Source organism: the organism of the source record quoted next, unplaced genomic scaffold (assembly GCF_019419815.1).
Source record: "Pyrus x bretschneideri cultivar Hongxiangsu unplaced genomic scaffold, Pyrus_bretschneideri_v1 Contig6, whole genome shotgun sequence".
Taxonomy (NCBI): Eukaryota; Viridiplantae; Streptophyta; class Magnoliopsida; order Rosales; family Rosaceae; genus Pyrus; species Pyrus x bretschneideri.
In genome coordinates this window covers 677,515-698,696 of record NW_025999798.1, presented here as the reverse complement: position 1 = coordinate 698,696, position 21,182 = coordinate 677,515, and the positions used below count along the sequence as shown (strand labels likewise).

The following is a 21,182-nucleotide window of genomic DNA, read 5'->3' as shown; positions in this document are numbered from 1 at the left end:
GAGCCTCTCAATTTCTTCTTGAATTTGCCTCTGCTGGCACAGTGGAACTTTCAACTGCCCCCTGTCGCGACCTGTTGATCTAGGTTGCTTTTCCCTATGCTCGCCCCATCTATGCCACGGCTACAGTGTAGGTGGCACGTTCCTTGCAAGCGAGCGGGCTGTTTGCAAGCTACCGGTTGAACTTGAGCCTGATTGAGTGACTACTTCTCTTCGTCTTTCGTGTTGCCTACTCCGATGTGAGGTGAAGAATGTTTGGGACACCTTGTCCGAAGCACGTTGCATCTTAGTATGCTACAAAAGTTGATTCACCAAGGTTGTTTGCTGCATGAGGGTGCTTGTCAACTCTATGACTTGTCAGGACAAGTGTTGTTCACTATGCGGGATGGAAGGGTTTGGATGGTAGGTTTCTCCATAGGTGGTAGAAGTGTAGTGGACTCCGAGTGCAAAATTTGAGCTAAGATAGGTTAAATCCGCATAAACTCGGGGTGAAAATGCCCCCGGTTTAATCGTCGGTCCAAAAATCTAAACCTGGGACGATTAAACCGATCTTGGATCAATCAGGATCTCCAAGTGAACCACGAGAGTGGGTTGGACCTGCACTGCTAGGGCAGCGGCTTGGGTCGAGATGATTGTTAGCGCGGCTTAGGCTTGTGTTGCTGGGGTAGCGGCTTAAGCAGGCTCGTGACGGGCCTGGCTCGGTTGCCTTGTGGTGTGGGCTATTAGCGCAGTTGCTCACTACTCTCTGTGGGCTTGCTGCCATGGAGCTGACCCACTCCCTACTATCACGGTGGTCTCTGTGGCTGCCATGGTGGTGGTGTTCCGTGGTGGCAAAGTTGCTCCTCTTGCCATCGTGTTGAGCCTCATGGATTGTCGTGGTGAGACTATGTCTCATCCTCCATCATTCGATCCGGATCTTTAAACGTAGGAAGTTTCGTTAGTTGTAGTTTCTGAATTTTCCATCATTGTATTTTTTCCTTACCTCTATTCAAAGAATTAAAAAAATTCTAGGAATAAGAAAGTACGAAAAATTTACGAACAAACGAGAAATGAGAAACTTTGAATGCGAGAGTCTTCTTCGAGCATGTGAATCAAACTCTCAATGAAAGCACCAATTTGTGGATGCAAATTTACGTTGTCTTCTCCTTTGATGAAAATGCATTTGCAAAATAATAATACCTAAGATTAAGGTCAAAAGTCTCATGAGCCCATGATGAATGGGGAGGGCTTTGGCCGAAGAATCTCCAATGCCAAAGTTAGAATTTGAGAGAGAAAGTGTTTAGGAATTTTTTGGGAGAGAATGACCTAGCATTTTAGTGGGAAAACATGGCTATTTATAGGGGAGTGACGGACCTTATTTGGAGAATAGGGGCCAGCCACATATGGTCAAACTGTGAGTTTAATTGAAAGATATTATGTGAAATAATATATTGCAATTAACTTGGTAATTAATCCCAAATTGAATAGGAAAATTGGGAGTTACCTTTTGAGTGAGAATTTGATGAGGAGTTATGAGAGGGTTTTGAATAAATATCATTTTGATCACCTTTGATTCTTCCTTGATTGAGCCGTTATTGTCCGTTGCATGCTCGTGAGAATCTCATTATGCCTCGAGGGTAATTTTGTCATTTTAATCTAAAAGCACACGTGTTGCCTCTATAATTTTCGTGATTATTTTTTACTTCACAGCTACCACCACACACAGGAAGTGTATATATGAACTAGTGATCTGCAAATGGGAGATGCATTATTGGAGTGTACTTATCCTAAGAAAAGTGATATACCATTTTAAAAACCCCATCATCCATCTGTTCAATTATTAATCTAATCTTTTGGTTGATTTAACATAATTCTTATTTATTGGCATTCAGGACCCCATCTGCTTTACTCATCACTCGATCACAACCTTCTTTTGGATTCTTTTGTGGAAAAATTAAAAAAAATGCTGCCCAACACAATCGAACAACTGCAATTTGCAACATACATTGCTTTTATTTTTGTCAAAAAAGAGTGATGGGATTGACCAAAATAGTTACCAACGTAGCCACGGTGGATGCATGATTATTTTCATGCACATTTGTCCAATAAAGGAACTAACCAATTAGGGTTTCTGTGCAATAATATGGTATGTTATGTTTGGCTGGTTAACAGCTGGGACTCATTTTTAGCTTTTCTACCTTTCCTGTAACACTTATTCGGTTATTTTACGATTTTAGAGAAATAAAAAAAAAACTTCGATATTCAATTTAGAATGTAAGTTAATGGCTAAAGGAGTGTGCCAACATCACTCTGTCACAATGAGAAAATACGATAAATGAATGAAGTCTGTCACCCACCATAAATTAAGATTTTTGTTAATTCGTATTATTGTTATGTGAACCATGCTTCGTTGCTAAAAAAAAGTAACAAATGTTGCTAAAACCCAATCACAAATGGACAAGTATCTAGTGGCGGAGCCAAAAACTCATTCTAAGAGGGGTCTTTTTATTCCATATGAAATAAATTAGATAAAATATGGAAAATATAATCAATTGGGGAAAAGCTAAAGTTTTTTCTTTATTCTTGGCAATGAAAATTTTAATCAAATACGATGATACAACTTTAAAAAGTGTGTGAAAAAGTTAGTATTGAGATGATTATATAATAAGAACATAACTTATTTACGAGTTTTAATAAAAAAGAAAAGAAAAGATTAACACGTTAAATTCAATCACAAATTTAAGGGCATAACTTAAAATTGCTGGAACTCTCAAACTCAAATTTCCAATAGGCCACATGCTCATTGCTGTTGTACCTTACAGACAATGTTATAAATACAATTCAGGATGATAGTTTTTAATTTCAATTATTCAGATACATGTCTATTTGTAATTGATTTTTCAATTGCTCTTCTTTCAGCAACGAAGCATGGTTATTGTTATGGTTTATTCATGTGCTTTGCTTTCATGAGACAAAATCAGATTCACTCCTTTACCCTTCAACTCATTCAGGTCCACAAACAAACATCTGGTCTGCAATTTCAGGCCCATGGACATTGACAACATATATTGGAGACAATGAAGGGAAAGCCCATTTACTTGGACCAGCCCATTTAAACAGAGTTATCCAGTTGGAAGTGACAACCCAGTAAAATACCATTCCTTGTTGTTCCAAGAAAATTGGCACATGATTTTCGACCCAGCTACTGCTATGCTATTGACTACAGTCCAAGAAATGCTGACTCATGTACACCTTCGTTGTAATCCAAGCACTTGTAGAGCTATCCAACCTAGGGAATGTTTCGTTTAACATAAAAACTTGGATGAGATTCAATATCGACGGTCGACTCAGGTCTTTCAATACAGGCAAGCATAATGACGCGTTATAAATTATTAACATGTCACTTATATTATTGACGTTATAGATATTTCGGTTGCATGATTAAACCCAAATTTAATATCTTGATTTACATGTTTGAGTTTCCTTTGTTTCAAGTTATGCTCTTTCAATTCACCCCAAAATAAAAGTTACTCTTAGTCTATCGTTTATTGCTAGTTGTTTATCTGATGAATCTATTTCATCAAAGATGCGTCGAAAGAAACCACAAATCACTCATTCCAAATTTCATCAGGCAAGATATTGCAATAGAAATAAAAATGTTAGCTTCAAAGTGAAGTCTGCAAGGGTTTGCAGCTCAAGTGAAAACGAGATATCGTGTTCAAAATAAAAGCCAAACAGCTCCTTATTACACTCATAGCCGTTCAAGTTAAACAAAGCTAAACAAAAAAGACAGGGGAGAACACAAAAAATAAGAAAACTCAATGGAAAACGACCAATTCCAACTCCTCCAAAATCAAAGTTCCACAGCCCATCACGGCACCCCACGTGGCACACAACTGGCCTTCACCAACCCACCTCCCTCCCTCTCTCTCTCTCTCTCTGGTTGGCTTCTGCATACCAACAAGAATGAACTCTACAGTTTTTGAGAAAATGGATTACTTTTCTCCCGTTTCCTGTTGATCTCCAAATCTGACAATTCCCCAGATTTGCCCACTCCCCAATAAAAATTCCCAGAAGGGGGAAACATCAGTTAATACAGTTATTCACAAAGCACAGAGCTCATCAGGATTTGCTGCCAAGTTTTGTGTCTCTACAAAATGCCATCCCAACAGATTCTGCCCATAACATATCACCCCCCTTCAGAGAAATCGCTTCGCAGAGAAGCAGAGGATGACCCGACAACCCGGCTTCTCTTGTACTCGAATTTCGAGGATGAAGAAAAGAACACGCCTTTGAAGCCCCTTCTCCCCAGGGTCTCCAGCTGCACAACCGCCAGCGCTGCCGCTGCCAACAAACACCAGCAACGGCGGCGCCGGACCGCCAGCGACAGCTCCCTTTCTTCCCACTCCGATGAGGGTAGCCGCCACTCCTTGGCCGGCGATGTGGAGCACGCTGCTGCCGAGACGCTCTTGGTGACCCGGTTGAGTTTGAAGCTGTTAAAATATCTTGGGTACTCGAAATTTCTCTTCTTTTTTGTGTTTGGATTTGATGATTTAACTGTTTTTTTATAGATGTTTTTGAATAACCATTTTGTCATTTGGATTGCAACTTAAAGGTCTTAAATTTTGGTCTGGAATGAGTTAGACGTGTAAAAATTGTATCTTTCGAAGTGACCTGTAGGAAAATTACTATGGTGGCTGAATCTCCCTCGAAATTGGATTAAATGTTTGGTTGAGATGAAAATCTTCAGAAATAAAATTTTAATTGAATAGATTTTGGTGGAAATTTAGATGAAATTATTGATTGGAAATTTGGAAGAAATCAGATATGGTCTTTTTACATTCATGTAACTAGAGAAACTCGAGCGTCAAGCGATTATGCTCACATGAGAACCAACACCCTCCTAAACATTTCACATTAGAAAGAGAGAAGATTTGGTTTCAGAGTCACTTCTGTTGTGTGTTCTGTAAAAAGAAATCAGATATATAGCTTGTGCTGTTTCTTCGAGATTCTTTATATAACTTATCCGTGTGGTTAGATGCTTCCTGATCGTATATTTTTATTCAGGGTAGGCTACAGATGGATTACAAGATTTCTTGCGCTTGGTTGCTATTCATTTTTACTTATGCCAGGTTTTATTCAAGGTTTGTTACTTTCGTACACTTATGCTTAACCTCTTGCATACCTTTTAGACATTATACATGTTTTTTTGGTCCATTTCAGACGTTAAATTTGTAGGCATTATCATGACCATGACATAGAGGACTCGTAATCCAGGGGAGCATGACTTAATCCACCTTTCTTTTTGTAGTTGGCTATTATTATTTCTTCTCCCGTCAGGTTCGCAGAGGTATAGTTTATGGCGATCAACCAAGAAATAGGTAGGATACGAATATATGTTTTTTATGTATTTAGGACAATATTCATTTGTGTTGCAGCATTAATACCTCAAGTTTTGTTCTGCAGGCTAGATCTGTATCTACCCAAAAATAGCGATGGGCCAAAGCCAGTCATTGCATTTGTAACTGGTGGAGCCTGGATTATTGGGTGAGTGATGTTGCTCCTTGGCAGTTTAGTTTTTAATAATTCCATGAAAAGTCTAATCTAGCAGTAGTGTACATTTCTGTTGGTTTCGGAATGTTAATCTTAAGCAGTGTGGCTGAGAGGTCACTTTTCTGGGTACCCTTATTCCTTATAACTGAATTGTAGATTCAGTGTCATAGTTTTGGTTTGTTTGTTCAAATATGATCTTAGTTGCCTTGTTCTCACAACAGATTCCTGCTTATCTATTCTTAACATGTTTTTCGGTAATGCAGTTACAAAGCATGGGGTTCTCTTTTAGGACAGCAGTTATCAGAAAGAGACATCATAGTGGCATGCATAGATTACAGGTGAATATTTAAACTTCAAGCAAGCACACATACTACAAATAACTGATGTCGGTTGTCTGAATGAAACTGTGTTCTGCTGAAGTTCCTTACTAAATACAGAGAGATTTGAGTCTTTCTTAAAAAGTTAATTGACTTGACATCTTCGTGCAGAAATTTTCCTCAGGGTACTATCAGTGATATGGTAAAGGATGCTTCTCAAGGCATCTCATTTGTGTGCAATCATATTGCTGATTATGGAGGCGACCCAAATAGGTAATAAAATCTTTTCTTATGTTTGTATAATTTTTTCCGTTGTGGAGGCAATCCTAGTGGCTAAAAGTTGGTGTTTTTCCTGCTATGTTTGTGCAGGGTTTATGTAATGGGACAATCGGCTGGTGCACATATTGGTGCCTGCACCCTCGTTGACCAGGCAATTAAGGAGGCCGGCGAAGGAGAGAGCTCTTCTTGGAGTCTCTCCCAGATAAAGGCTTACTTTGGTTTGTCTGGAGGGTAATGACAGTTTAAGATTATTATGACTATTTCTTTGTTCTTTCATTCTAAATTCGAATGTAAGAGTTCTGCAAGGAATCATACTTATTTCTTTATTCAATCTTGTGTTTCTGATTTCACCTTCTGCACTTTTTCATGTATCTTTGTTAGGTCTGAGTTTTCTGATTCCAAACAGGTACAATTTGCTTAACTTGGTAGATCACTTCCACCGCCGAGGTCTGTATCGTTCAATCTTTTTAGGGTACGGGCTTCTTGGTCTCCTAAAATGTTAATCATACATATGCTCTTATACTCTCATAGTTTTAAGTTCGAACTGCATTTAATTTTTATGACTTAAAAACCTCTCGCAGCATAATGGAAGGAGAACAATCTTTGCAACGTTTTTCTCCAGAACTCATGATTCAGGACCAGAATGTTAGAAATGCTGCCTCTCTCCTACCTCCTATTATTTTGTTTCATGGTACTGCAGATTACTCCATACCATCGGATGCCAGGTATACGTTCCCCTGAAATGAATTATTTGATTGCCTGCAGTTATTTCTTAATCGAAATAGTGCAAATCTATAGTTGGCTCTTCAGAAATAAACTCTTATAGTTCAGTATTTAAGTTTCGTATTGCTTAATATCACTATATTAGAGTGGAAAATATACTATTCAGAAATATGGTTCCATTGCCAGAGTCTTTGACAAACATGTTCTCTGTGCAGCAAGAATTTTGCAGAAACTCTTCAGAGACTTGGAGTGACAGCTGAGTCGATTCTTTATGAAGGGAAGACTCATACGGATTTGTTTCTTCAGGTAAGGGAGCACTAAAGATGGTTCATTTTTAACTCTCATGCCAGTTTTTCATTTTCCTGTTCGATAAGCCCCCCTCATGGGCCTCTCCCCAGGAAAGAAAGAAACAACTTAAAAAAGAAGAGTTTCATATGTTAAATTTAGTCGGTGGATGTGTTGTTCAGGATCCAATGCGTGGTGGTAGAGATGATATGTTTGAAGATTTAGTAGCTATCATTCATGAAGGTGATTTAGAGGCTCTCGCCAAAGATGCAGTGGCTCCGCCAAGAAGGCGCCTTGTGCCTGAGTGCATGTTGAAGTTGGCTCACCGTGTCAGCCCGTTCTAGCCAATTTTTGTTAATCATTTATCAACCCTAAACCCTTTGAGTTTCTTGGTGATTGATTGTATTCATTTTGTACATATCATTAATGACACGTGAAGTTTTTACCCCTTATTTTTTCTGCAACCTTCAGAATTATCCAATTCTCGTCTCATATCAAAGATTTTCTTTCCCTTATTCTTGTTCATACCAAACTATCAGTTAGCAATTTATATTTTGTAATTTGAAGTGAAATAGTTTTTAAACTGCACGTATTTAGCTCATTTACTCGAACATGTTCGCTTAAATTTTGTAATCTCAGACCATGCCTTCGTTGCGGTTAATTTGAGTTTGATTCTAGACAAAACCAGCTCCATAGCTAAACACGAGTTTTTATTTCTTTGGGATGGGTTACGTGGATTACATCAAAGTTACCATCCTTACACACCTTGCTGATTACAAAATCCAAAAACACAAAATATTACGAGAAAACGAAATGAAATCGTTTCTTTTGCTGCATGCCTCATCAGCAATTTGGTCAGTTCTTTGCTGCAGATTTGCCACCTTTACCCTGGTCAATTATCACCGATTTGTTAGTAAAACCAAATTAACTTGACGCAAGAAAATGACGGAAACGCAAAAACGAAGCCATGGTGTTTGTGAAAGTAACTGATAACATATATATATATATATATATATATATATTTATACCTTCTTCTTGGGTGCCGGAGACTTTGGTGCGGCTGCGGCCTTCTTTGGGGTGGCTTTAGATGCCGGAGCTTTGGCATCACCAGCCTTGGCAACGGCAGGTTCTTTCTTGGCCGGCCCAAACAGCTGAGTGCCGACTTGCCTATCCACCTTCATTGATGCCATACTTCTCTAAATTAACTCTCTTTTCGCAAATATACGAAAAATTTAATGTCTGTGTTGTGAATATTGGCTGCTTCTGAAACTACCCTCTTTATAAGTGCAGGGCACAAGTGTAGAAATGGAATTAGAATAACAAGTTATGATAAAAGGTGTTTGGAAGAGAATGGAATAACCGGTATTGGCAAAAAAAAGCATAGCTGCACTTAAAAGGCTGTTGGCATCAGATGCTTTTGCTTGCTTATTGATATATACTGAAATTATGAGAGATCGAATTTCGCCAAATGGGTTGTGAATGACATTTTACAGGAATAACATGCGATCAAGAACTAATTATATGATTCTTTTCATAAATAATTGTGTGATTCTTGGACTTTTGGGGTCTTCTGGAATTTCATTATGTAATAGTAAGTGCATTTAGTAGTGAAATTACACTAATCAGGAAAAACTACTATGATCCGTTGCTCCGAATCCGATCAACGAAACTTCTGTAAAATTAAGTAATATCCCAATACTTACATAACTAAATGTTGAAGACTAGTTTTTGGGGCTCAAAAATCACATCCATTGGCAAAATTGAAAACCCGCTAAGTGACAGTGTAACATACATTATTCAAGCAATACTCTAATCTAATCTAATCTAATCTAAACGACGTGGATAGGAATTTGAACTTAGGTGCAAAGGGGTTAGACTTCTCTATCTAGTCAAATTTGCTATGCCCAGATCCTCTCAGAGTGATTTAAATTATTAATTTATGTATGGTGACAGTATATACAACATTCTCTAAGGGAAGGGCTGAAATGCATGCTCATTTCCAAACATTCTTAGTTTCATTTTTATGAGAAAAAGGAGATCCTTTTGTATGAGTTGTAGAAATGGAGATCGTTATGCATTTCTTCTTTGTCTTAACTCTTGGTATTTAGAAGTTTACCAACTCAATACCAAAATATGTGGGAGATAAATTTACAAACTCTATCACACCTCTCACTTTGCACTCTCAGTAAATTTGGACAAAAGAAATAGAGAAAGGAGGGAAACAAGCAGCTTCGGCAAAACACTTGCACTTTGATATATTAAAAGGAGTTTACAAACTCAGGGTGATAAGTTTACAAACTCTATCACACCTCTCACTTTGCACTCTCAGTAAATTTGGACAAAAGAAATAGAGAAAGGAGGGAAACAAGCAGCTTCGGCAAAACACTTGCACTTTGATATATTAAAAGGAGTTTACAAACTCAACTGCTGAAAATGGAATAGGATTACAAAGAGCCTTACGGGAAGGCTTTCTTATACTTGCAAAAACAGAAGAACCACACAAGTGGTTTTAATAAACAAATGCAAACAAAGACTTCCTAAACCTAGCTAGTGTTGAAATCTATCCATGCAAAATAAATGAAGGTGTTCAAAGTCTTTACTTGCAGCAGCTTTAGACTTTTGAACACGCACACTACATTATTCCAGTGGTTGCAACCACATTTCGGCTAGCACAGAGAAGAAGCATTTAATTTGGGTAAGTGCCGGAACCATGAGTCAAAAAAACAGGTAGCAGTACACAAACATTGAAACTGGCTATGAATGAAGAAGGTCCTAGTTATTCTTCTTCCCTATTTTGATTTTTGCATTGATATTGTAACTTATTGGGTTGCATATATCTGATTTTATCGAACAACAACAGGCCGGTATATGCAGAGGATCTTTAGCCAACTAGAAAACAGAAGAATAAAGCTTGGTGCCTGTTTTTCATGACAGCTTATACAGCACTGCGGAGTCTCTCATATTTCCCGGTCATACGGTACATCAAAGTTCGCAAATTTAATGCCGCGTAATCTCATAAATCTGCTTTCTATTTCACCTTTTATCAATTTCTCTTTAGCATATTATTTTATGTTTTACTTTCAACGGCATTTATCTATTGGACTAGTCATCCTTTAATTTTTAGCACAAAATCAAACCCCTAATTTGTACCAAGAAACTTCAGTTCTATTGAATTTTGATATCTTTAATTTCTTGTGATCCTTGTGATCAAAGTTTTTCAGATTCACTTAAAACATTGTCTAATATTAGAAAGTAAATGGCCGATTCTTTTTGGAGGTTTTCGGATACTGAAAACATACAGAATCTGCCCTTTTTTTTTTATATATTTTTTAAACGGTTAAACACTTAAACTTTCTCAGTATCTTCATATTCCGGCACTTGATTCATATTTATGAACCCCTTTCTGAATGCTTTATGTTTGCAAATTAATATTTCATGTAGTTCAAGCAAATACCAAGCAAAGGTTCCTCTAAAATAAAGTTCTCTTTTATTTATCAGGCCAAGCCTAAAAGGAGAGACATATTATTATCAGAATATGGAGGACCACAGTGATTCAGCATCTTCGTGCACTCCTTGCCTCACACCGTTTCTTTCGTCTAATTCTTGGCTGCAGGCTTGCTTCCTGTTGTCTGATAAAACCGTCGCAAAACAAAAATTAAGGTATTAATAAGCACATGTTTGGTGCCCAATAAATATGAAAATATATGGATCGATGTATTTAGGCACTTACCCTCTTCTTAAGCTCCCTAGGCTTTGTCTCAGCCGTCTTAGGGTCGGGTTTGGAGGCTGGAGCTTTGGGTGTGGTACCACAAGCTTTGGGTGTGGTACCACAAGCTTTTGAAGCAGGCTCTTTCTTGGCCTGCCCGGCAGTGGGTTGAGTGCCAGCAGGTTTCTCTTGCTTGAGTGATGCCATTTCGGTTTTGTTAATCTTACACGCTAAAGTGTTTGCTTCCTGTTGTCTGGCCTCAAGTGTTACCTCTACTAGGGTTCAACCATTTTATAGTCGAAGTTCATAATTGTGACACGGAATTAGAATCCCTACTTGCAGCAGATATAAGGTGAATAAGATGTGATTGCACATGAGCAAAGGGGGATAAAATGGACTGGTGGCCTGTTGGGAGACGGTGCTGAATCGGATGCTTAATCGAGACATATGTAAATTGACATCATTTGATGCGTATTCGAGTGCGTGTATTGGTAGATAGTTGATTTTGATATGCTTAATTAAACCTACAGAGAAGTACAAACACACTATAAAGAAATTATGTACATTTTCAAATTATGTAGACATTAATCCATGCATGTGGACTAACATGGTTGCGTCTCGTTTGAAATTTTGGTAAATTTGCAATTCAATAATTGTCTGAAGGTTAGGCGCGTACATTTTCAAATATGAAGCACTGCAGAACTTTTGACTGCATGAAGCAAGTTAAAAGTCAGCCAAGCTCATGAAATGCACCATTCTACCAGAACACCATATTGCAGCACTGCAGAACTATTTATTGCTTTATGTAACACTTGAAAATCACAGACAATATAAAACGATAAGAATATTTTATGAATAAAAAATAGAGAAACGCTGCCGAGACAGCTATATAACTCGAAACGATTACATCTTGACAAACTTGTTATTCTAAGATTTACAGAGCATCCTATTCATAAAGAAAAACTAAAGGACACCCTAATTCCTAACGGCCGAGAACTCATAAACTTGACGGGCAAAGAATCATTATCTTTGGCCCACAAGAAAACCAACAAAATAATAATAATAATAATAATAATAAAATGAAATAATTTTCCAACAGTAACAACTTCTGAACTTTGATCAATTGCTAAAACATGACGGTTTGGTGACTTCACCTAAACAAGTCCAAGTGGTTCAAGTAAACTCATGTAGCATCCCCCAGAAAAACTGGTATATAGCCTGCAAATTCAAGAAACTGAGCTCCGGATATGGAAGACCTAGCTACAAGCTAAATACAATTCGATCAAGAACTTGAAATCAACTCCCTTAGGCTTCGGTGTGGGGTTGAGGAAGTTTTTATTTTGATCCTTTCATTTTTTTTTTCTTTCACCAGCTTCACTTGAAGAATCTTTGCTAGTAAATCGTCTAATATATTCACATTTTCACCCTTTCCCATTTTTAAGCATGGATTAGGATCATAAGTTAGAACTTTGGCAAGCACATTAAGGGGAAGGACATGGGAGTTTAGGAAGAAGAGACTGATAGTTTTGACTGGAAAATTTACAGATTAAAATTCTCCCTGTTTATTTAATGGGTTTTGAGATTGGGTTGAGTATGAATTTACTCCTTTTGGTCGATTATGTCAGCTTGTTTCAATTAAATTAGTTCCATCAATATCTGCCGAAATATTTTTAAAAGAACCGAAATATTATGTAAACAACCTTTTTGTTATTAAGGTTTTTTATTTTATATATTTTTTCTTTGTTCGGATAATGGAATAAGGCATGTCATCAGCAAATTGAGTTTTTTTCAACAAATCTAACAATTTATCATTACCATCATATCCATTTCCTTGTAACGGAATACAATTCATTACAATTTCTCCAGCCAGCATACATGAAATCTTGGTTCACAATATCAGTTCAAAACCTTCGATTACTCGATAAAACTGGATATCCGAACGTATGTCATCAAGTTCTCTTGCTGCAATAATATGCTGCATGTCAGTTTCTGATCTATCATCATCAAGATTCAAGAAGTCAGTGAGGTTGCCCCATCCTCAATGCCACATAAGCCAAAACCCTATATCCCACCAGCATCACAGCCAATGCAGCTACATCTATCCACATATTATCAAGACCTACACATTTAATACCAGGAAAGTCCAGCACCCTACAATGCACCCCCATCCCACACTCATAAACCTCATGCACCGAGTATTGCACTCCCACAAGAAGCTTGTAGCAGTAATGGCTGTACGAAATGTACTTCAACCAAGCTATGAAAGGCGGCAAGTGCTGAATGTAATATCCGCCTACAAGTAAAAACACCAGCGTTGTCACAGAAGCCAGAGTTGTGCCTTGCTTCACATCCATTAGAATGGCCCCTAGTGCTAGCCCTATGCCTTGGGCGACTAACACATTGTAAAGAACAATGAAAAGGGTTAGTGCAAATGTGACTATTGAAGGCTTGAGACCACTCATCCAATAGCTTATTGTTACAAAGACTGTTGGGAGAACAAGCTCCATTGGCAAATCACCAACCGTTCGCGCAAAAAAATAGGATGAGAGACGGTACATGCCCGAGGAACGTTCTTTTATCAGCATTGGTCTTTCCATAGGGAATGAAAATATGGCATTGGATAGAGGAAAGAAGCCCCAAAATATGGAGAAGAAGAAAAGAAGTCCCACCTGTTGAAGCTACTTTATTAGTATTGCTTCTTATTATAAGTCCAAATCTAGCCTGGTTTTTGAAGTCAGTTTTCATTTTAAAGAAAAACAAAAACTAGTTACTGAAAAAGAAATCTTTAACAGACGAGCAGAGATGAGAGGAAATTGGAGTACCTGATCTTGTATATGCGAAATGTTGGAGTGCCACCACAAAAGACCGGAAATAATTGCAACTGACATGACTTGGAAAATCCTTAAGCGAGAGAAAGATTCATGCTTCCTCTCTTTTAAACCCCTTTCCAGCAAAACGCTAAATTGCTCCCACCAGCTGGTGGTCCATTTGTAATTTCCACTACCTACATACCATATACATGCACAAATGAATATTCCAGCGGAAAATCTAGTTGAAAAATAGAGACTTATTGACTGGAGGTTACCTCTGGATGATGGTGTTCTTGAAGAAGAAACAACTGTGTCTTTATGAGTTTGCTGAATCTCTGTCTTCAATGCAGGGTATATATACTTTTTATAGGAAGATATTAAGAACTGCTTGGTTGTGTTTTGATCTTCTTGGTGGTCTAATCTGCCATTATACTCTACTTCCTCATCCTGTTTTGCATCAGGTGCTATACCTGCTTGTCAAAAAATATTCAAGAGATTTTTATTAAACCAATCATCACGGAAAAAAGGATTAAATCTCAAAGAAAGAAAACAATGTATGACCCACTATATTTATATTTCTTAATGGTGAATGGTGATATAAAGTTCTTCATTTTGTTTTTGTTTTGATCTCATCAAACTCACATGCAATTGGACACTGATGAAATTGTATCTTAAGTCAATAATGTATTATATGTTTTAATAATATGACATCTCGTAAATGGTTTGGAATAACACTACCTTTGACATCTTAGTTGCTTGTAAATTTCTGTCCACAACTTGATACTTACGAGTTCATCGTTCCATCAATTTTAGGTGGTAAAAAAAAAAAAACTAATAAAAATGATTTGAAAACGTAGAGTTTTAACGATAAGAAAAAAATAAAGTGTAAAATAAATAGTACGATGATTGACATTTTAATATAAAAATATAATTTTTCGTTAAAATAAATAGTACCGTAAATTTATCGTTAAAATCCTCTTAAAAAAATTGTCAGATGAATGAAAATGATGCAAATTGCAAAACAGATATTTTCGGACGAGGGGTCAAATCAGACTATACAAGTTTGTACATGCATAGGCGTTGTAGTTGTGGCATTGACTTTGGCAAAAGTTTTTGGTGCTTTGAGTACCGCGTACTCCAAATTTTTATATTTTTAAATAAAGTTCTGGCAGTTAAAATATTCAGAGCATTTAAGAAAGTCCTTAATTTTGGTGTTTGTTGGATAAAAAGTAAAAAACCCTAATTTGGGATTAGGTTTTAGGGTTGGCAACAAGTCCACATGTCCATGTGAATCCTCCCTGGCTAAGAGAGTGCTGAAAGGTTCCTTTCAATATTTTTGTGCTTTCCAAATGCGATCGACTAAGATTAAGAGTCGTGGTCTGCCCTTGCCCTCTATTGTATTCACGGAGCCGTCGGTGCGATGAAACCATTTTCTTTGTGGACCACTCACTCACACGCACGCACTAATATTGTTGTGAAAAATGGACTCGTACCCGAATGATTAAGTGTTAAAAGTTCCTCAAACTTACATTAATCATATGTCTAGTTTGTGACTTGTGGGTAAGCGCTGAGGTTGACATGTACTCATTAAGACTTGCGTATATGAAATGTATCTTTAGGTAAGGTGAGTAATGTTTTCTTATTCGTGTTTGGCATGTTGATGTGTTAATTAAAGATTGTCAATCCAATCTTTTTCTTTTTTAAAGTAAAATATTATTTTGATAACGTAGTATGTCAGAATCTCTAATGTTTTTATATATAAAAAAAATGCATAGTTACCATATTTTGATAATTAGTGCTAGAAACCAAAAAAAAAAAGGCAACGCTAATAATGAGAGAAGAAATTTCATACCGTTTGCAAGATCAAGCAAGACATCAGCCGGGTTGATGAAATTGAACCCGACCTCATATCCAATGGACCCGAAATACTCCATGACCCGACCAGCATGCCCGCTATAAATTGGGTACCCGTCCGATAACACCACTACTTTATCAAACATCCTGTATAGCCTGCTTGACGGCTGATGGATGGTGGTGATCACCGTCCGACCACCACGGGCCAGTCTGAGCAACGTCGTGATGATACGTTGGGCCGTGGTTGAGTCGAGCCCAGAAGTGGGCTCGTCCAAAAGCAAAAGACTCGGGTTGACAAGCATCTCTTGCCCAATACTGACCCGTTTTCGCTCACCACCCGAAATGCCTCGCAGTAGAGGCCCACCAACTACAGTATCACGACACCGGTTCAACCCGAGCTCCATTATCACCGTTTCGACTTGCTCAATTTTCTCTTCTTTTGTAAGCTGCTTGGGCAGCCTTAGCAAGGCAGTGTAGGTTAGGGTCTCCAGAACAGTAAGGTGAGGATACAAGACGTCATCTTGCGAAACGAAGCCGATGTTGTGCTTCATGGAGCTTGAGAAGTTCTGGCCATTGTATGTTATCTTACCAGAGATTTTACCTGGCAAGCGGCCGCCCAGGGCGGTCAAGAAAGTGGTCTTGCCGCTCCCGGATGGCCCCAACATTGCGAGTAGCTCACCCGGTAGAGCGATTCCACTCACTCCATTGAGTACAGTGCGTGTTGGTTTTGGCTTATGTGAAGCAACACAACCTCCGTTTGTTGCTTGCAGCTTGATGCTGTATCCAACATCTTCAAACTGTAGGGAAATGTTAAATTAAATACATATATTACACAAATGTTAGCTTAATAACTACTATAATAGTACCACTATTTTTTTTCTCAAACAATTTAGTTATTACATACTTACCCACATAACATGTCAAATTATCTAATAAAAAAGTTACTCATAAAATATCAAATGCGAATTATCAATAATTGGCCCTTAACTCTAACCTTAAGTGTTATAGGGCGCAACGACTGGTGCAAAATTGAAGCTCTGTGCGAGGTTGGTCGGGGCTGGCCCGGCATGTCGTCACCCAAACATGGGCTCACATTAGTCCTCGACGAAGCGGAGGGTTCGGGCTGAACCGAACAGTTCTGATCAGGCCGGTTCATATTAGAGAGTAGATTGTTTGGTGAAGTGTTTGTCATGCTGTTTTCCTGCCCAAGAGGTATCATAATTGCAGAAAATGTTGCACTATGATGATCAAATACAAATAGAGAGTCAATATTAGGCAAACGGGTGTCTGCAGGTCGACCAGCGAGAGAGAGAGAGAGAGAGAGAGAGAGAGAGGGAGACAGAGACAGAGACAGAGAGTGGTGGATGAATGTAATGGAGGGACTCAGAGGAGAGGAGAAAAGAGGTTTGGCGGGGAAGAGAGGAATTAATAGGGGAAGGAAGGAGGATCACATGCAAGAGAACAAGACGTGATGATTCTTATAAAGTGATCGAAGGCACGAGATTTAAGCAAGCAGCTGATCACTACTACATAAATTAAATTCAAAAATAAAAATAAAAATGAGTAGTACTGTTTGTTAGTTCGGCTTCTACCAGAAAGAGACCCCAACCAACTGAGTTGGACTGAGCATATAGGCGAGGGGTAATGCATTCCAATTAATAAATTAGTGTTTCTTTCCTACTAATTGGCTTAGGTGGGGTACGTGTTTGCAAGGCATTTGTTATATTCTTGTGTTTTGACATTTCAACTTAATTAGTTAACCTCTTATCACTATTTATGAATGATCTGAATTTTACGGGAAATGATAGCGTACACTCCTATTTTAACTTTTCGCACATCTATATTTAATTGTGTTTGTTGGTTTCGTTTAACTTATTCATTTTGATGAATAAAAATAAAGAGAAGTATGCGATGAGATGCTAAAAAATGTAAGGAAAACTAATGAAAAATACTTGAAAACTTTGAGTTTTAACGATAAGGACAAAATAAAGGGTAAAGTAAATAGTACCAGAATTGACTTTTTAGTGTAAAAATATGGTTTTTCGTTAAAGTAAACAGTACCGTGGATTTTTCGTTAAAACTCCCAAAAATGTATGAGAAAATCACTTCCCTTATATGCCGTTTTCTTTTTCTCTTCCATTTCTGATGCTAATTTCAAATCACAACTTGACAAAAATTTGGCTATCAAATTAGGTTGTATGTATTACTATTACTGTATTTTAATATTCCATAAGCTTTGGCAAAGCTAATAATCAAAGGGTATATATATTATACTAAACGTATAAATCTATGTTTAATGTGTCGTAGCTTAAAATTTTCTGTCTAGTTTCTGCTTTTGGTTTGGCCATTAGACTACTTTGTGCTTGAGGCTGAGATTATATACAATAAAGGGTGAGAGATATAATTCAAGAAGTATCACACTCCGATTCCTTTTCCAAAATTAATTAGAAGCACCAGACAGAGAAAGTATGCATTGCCCTTTATTTCTATGCTGCTAGCTAGCTAGCTTATTTGATATTTTCGAATGCAAGAACTGCTGTGGTCCATAATCTTCATTTCGTACGTCCTATATTATTAGATTGGTCGAAGATGTTCCCTTGATAATTCTTTCTTGTTTAAGATATTTAATTGTAGGCCATGGCCACTGAAAAAGTATGCTTGATATTATGTGTCAAAGTTTATGATGAGATAGTCTGGCCGTTCACTATTATTACCTTCAACTTAATCACCTATGCAAACTAAATGTAAATTTCGTGAAAAAAAAAACCTTGTTAGAATTAGTACTAAAAGGAGGATTTAACTTCATCAAGTTTTCAGTGTGATATGTTTAACATTATGGCACCAAAGATCTGGCACCCCAAAGGCTAATGTATATCATCAATACTGCGTGACTGTGTGTTTATTCGATCAATTAATTAAGACTAATGAAGCTGCTAATACATCATCATCGTCCACTTATGCGTTGAACTTAACTTTAAATGCATAGAAATTCAACTAACCAACCCTATATATTTCTTTTTAGGGAGACTTTAGATGCAGTCCTTAGCTATGAATATTCTTTGACTGAAACCTTGTTGATTTTCAATTTCTTATTGAAGTCCCTGAAATTAATGTGATAATTTATTTCTATGTATATTACTATATTTTTAAAATTAAAAATTGAAATTTATAGTTGTTTATATTAAAGAGATTTTAAATAAAAAGACCATAATTTGTGGGATTAAAAATATTAAAATATAAATTATACTATTGTGTGTGTATATATATATATATATAAACATGGGTACATTCAGCAAAATTAACTAAAAAATTATTGTACCAATACATGGATGCGTTCTTCAAAATCACACACACACAAATAGATATTAGGCTCAATAACATTAGTAAATTTCTTCGATTAAACTTGACATGGATACATTCTTAAATCAAAGAAAAAAGAATGTACCCATATAAGTTTAAAAATGGATTAGAAAAAAAAATTGAATAGATTATATATATATAATAAAAAAAGGTACATTTTACATGTAACAAATTGGTATATTTAAGAATGAGTACATTTTAAGATAAACATTTGCTAAAAAAATTATACGAATGGGTACATATAAGATTAAAAAATTGAAAACAATTTTTTTTTAAACCTAATGGGTACAAACTTATTCTAATTTTTTATTTATTTTGAAAATGTTTTGAATTAAAAATTAGTTAGGATTTAATAAAGGTGTGAGTATTAAAATTCTAAGTTAATTATTAATTTTTATTTTAAAAAATTATGTAACTGACATGTAAATTTATTATTACATTAATACTAAAAATTTTGATCAAAATATAAAAACTAATAAAATTTCAATTAATGTATATTAGCAACTAGCGACTGAATACTAACTTTTCCTTCCTTTTATTTGTCTTGGCTTTATTTTCTTTGTAGGGTATCTTCTTTTGTGGTGTGCCTTACGAAAGAAAGAAAGGAAATGCTGGGTTCCTCGTGCCCTTTATTGGTGTCAAATGCCTATTCATTAATACAAGATAGTGGCTCAGATCGTGTCGTCTTGACTATAAAAGGCTTGGTCTCTAGGTGGTCTCACCGTCATTGAAAGGCTGCCATGCTTTTCTATTTTTTTGTTGGAATTGGAATCACCATGTAGCAATTTGGTTGGTGGTCATTATGTTAATTACTATATATCTCACTAATTTTATTACGTATTTTAGGCAAAAAAAATGTAGCATCAATGTGTTGGACCGCCCGGAGAGAAAGTATATATACTATATAATTTACAGGTCGATTGTATTATTCGACCGATAATATAATGTAGATATCCGTCGGAAAATTGAAATGATAATCTGTTAAGATCTGGTGCTTTTCAAGAGAAGATTCGGGTACACAATTGTGTTAAAGTTCTATTATAAAATAAAAACTAATGCAAAGGGTTTGAAAAATTTTAGTTTTAATAAAAAAAAATCATGTTATACGTTTTGTTTAATGTTTAGTACAATGCCCATATTAAAGTAATCCAACTAAAAATGTCCTAACCATAATAAATTATGATTTGTCTATTTTACCCCTAACCTTTTTAGGTTGAGTTCCAAATTTTCGTCGTTAACGGAGTTCATCGTTATTTTGCAGACCTTCTTCTTTTTCTTTGAAACAAAAATATAGATCCTCATACTATTTCATTTATATTTTGTATTATTTCGTTGAAATGTGATCGTCATTATTATTCATAATGTATTCGAGGTACTGTTTTTCAATTTTTCTTCATTAGTGGAGTTCATCGTTTGTTTCTCCAAAAAATAAATTTGAGATCTGCATGTTATTCAATAATAACGACGAGTCACTGTTTCTGGACTATAAAAATAAACTGTTTCTAGATTTTAAGTAACACTGTTTTTTGAATCTAAGTCATTGTTTCTGGAATCTAAGTTATTGTTTTTGGAATCTAAGTCACTGTTTCTTGATCCAAATGAAATAGACACATTGTTTCTTAAATATAAGCTAGAAAAGAAATAGTGAAATTCATTGTATTTTGATTCAAAGCAAAATAAGCATCATGTTTCTTAAATATAATCAAATGATGCATGAAAGAAAAGAAACAATTAAAGGTTAAAACATAGGTTGTTTCTGGAATCTAAGTCATTGTTTCTAGAATCTAAGTCATTGTTTCTATAATTTAAATCACTGTTTCTGGATTTTGGTTTTTTTCTATCCAGATACAGTGTTTGTTTGTGCACAAACAAAACAAACATTGTATCTGATTTTTTTTTTCCAGAAACAGTGTTATGTTTTGGGTTCTCTAGAAACAGTTATATGTTTTGGTGTTTTTTTTTTTTAAGACACTTTTTCGCCGGTTTCTGCCATTAAACTTCTTTGAACTTGTTTTGGCGGTTTTGTTTCAATGAATGCTTCATTTTTCAACTTTGACTTGAACTTTGATTTGGTAAGCCTATAGTACAGTGGTACATTTCCCGGATGAAAGAATGCCTAATGCCTATGCATTTGCACTTTCGACATTAACCTCTACGTTCAAGGGGTCTTTTTATACCAGAAAGTTATTATATATCACATTAACCGTTTCCAGAATATGAAGCCAAGGAAAAAGAGAAATAAATAAACCGAGGGGAAAGGAATACAAATGGTGGCACTATTTTAGAAAGTAATGAAGTCTCAAACGAAGAAAGTCATGG

The 21,182-nt window shown here is 36.4% G+C and overlaps 2 protein-coding genes and 2 long non-coding RNA genes across 6 annotated transcripts; 1 reads left to right on the top strand and 3 right to left on the bottom strand.

Annotated features, from left to right (window-relative positions):
• Nucleotides 1-3,794: 3,794 nt before the first annotated feature.
• LOC103929220 (probable isoprenylcysteine alpha-carbonyl methylesterase ICMEL1) lies at nucleotides 3,795-7,585 on the top strand. Its single transcript, XM_009338375.3, has 11 exons — nucleotides 3,795-4,486; nucleotides 5,044-5,120; nucleotides 5,288-5,357; nucleotides 5,443-5,523; nucleotides 5,793-5,867; nucleotides 6,018-6,119; nucleotides 6,216-6,356; nucleotides 6,532-6,597; nucleotides 6,707-6,850; nucleotides 7,064-7,154; nucleotides 7,316-7,585. Exons 1-11 carry the CDS (start codon nucleotides 4,134-4,136, stop codon nucleotides 7,475-7,477), a joined length of 1,362 nt encoding a protein of 453 aa, XP_009336650.1. The 5' UTR covers nucleotides 3,795-4,133; the 3' UTR covers nucleotides 7,478-7,585.
• Nucleotides 7,586-7,826: 241 nt separating this feature from the next.
• On the bottom strand, nucleotides 7,827-9,901 carry LOC103929218. Of its 2 annotated transcripts, XR_007253652.1 has the most exons (3): nucleotides 9,443-9,457; nucleotides 8,162-9,299; nucleotides 7,827-8,021 (listed from the first exon to the last, which is right to left on the bottom strand). It is a non-coding gene; the product is annotated as an uncharacterized LOC103929218 (long non-coding RNA). The 2 variants fall into 2 exon arrangements; XR_664481.3 differs by having other exon boundaries at nucleotides 8,162-9,901.
• Nucleotides 9,902-10,603: 702 nt separating this feature from the next.
• Nucleotides 10,604-11,184, bottom strand: LOC103929217. Its single transcript, XR_664480.3, has 2 exons — nucleotides 10,864-11,184; nucleotides 10,604-10,762 (listed from the first exon to the last, which is right to left on the bottom strand). It is a non-coding gene; the product is annotated as an uncharacterized LOC103929217 (long non-coding RNA).
• A 1,424-nt stretch (nucleotides 11,185-12,608) lies between these two features.
• LOC103929216 (ABC transporter G family member 21) lies at nucleotides 12,609-16,963 on the bottom strand. Of its 2 annotated transcripts, XM_009338374.3 has the most exons (5): nucleotides 16,498-16,962; nucleotides 15,502-16,300; nucleotides 13,925-14,119; nucleotides 13,662-13,843; nucleotides 12,609-13,508 (listed from the first exon to the last, which is right to left on the bottom strand). In XM_009338374.3, the coding sequence occupies exons 1-5, from the start codon at nucleotides 16,720-16,722 to the stop codon at nucleotides 12,858-12,860; spliced, it is 2,052 nt and encodes a 683-aa protein (XP_009336649.1). In that variant the 5' UTR covers nucleotides 16,723-16,962; the 3' UTR covers nucleotides 12,609-12,857. The 2 variants fall into 2 exon arrangements, with proteins under 2 accessions (XP_009336649.1, XP_048428337.1); XM_048572380.1 differs by having other exon boundaries at nucleotides 13,662-14,119; nucleotides 16,498-16,963.
• Between the last annotated feature and the right edge of the window lie 4,219 nt (nucleotides 16,964-21,182).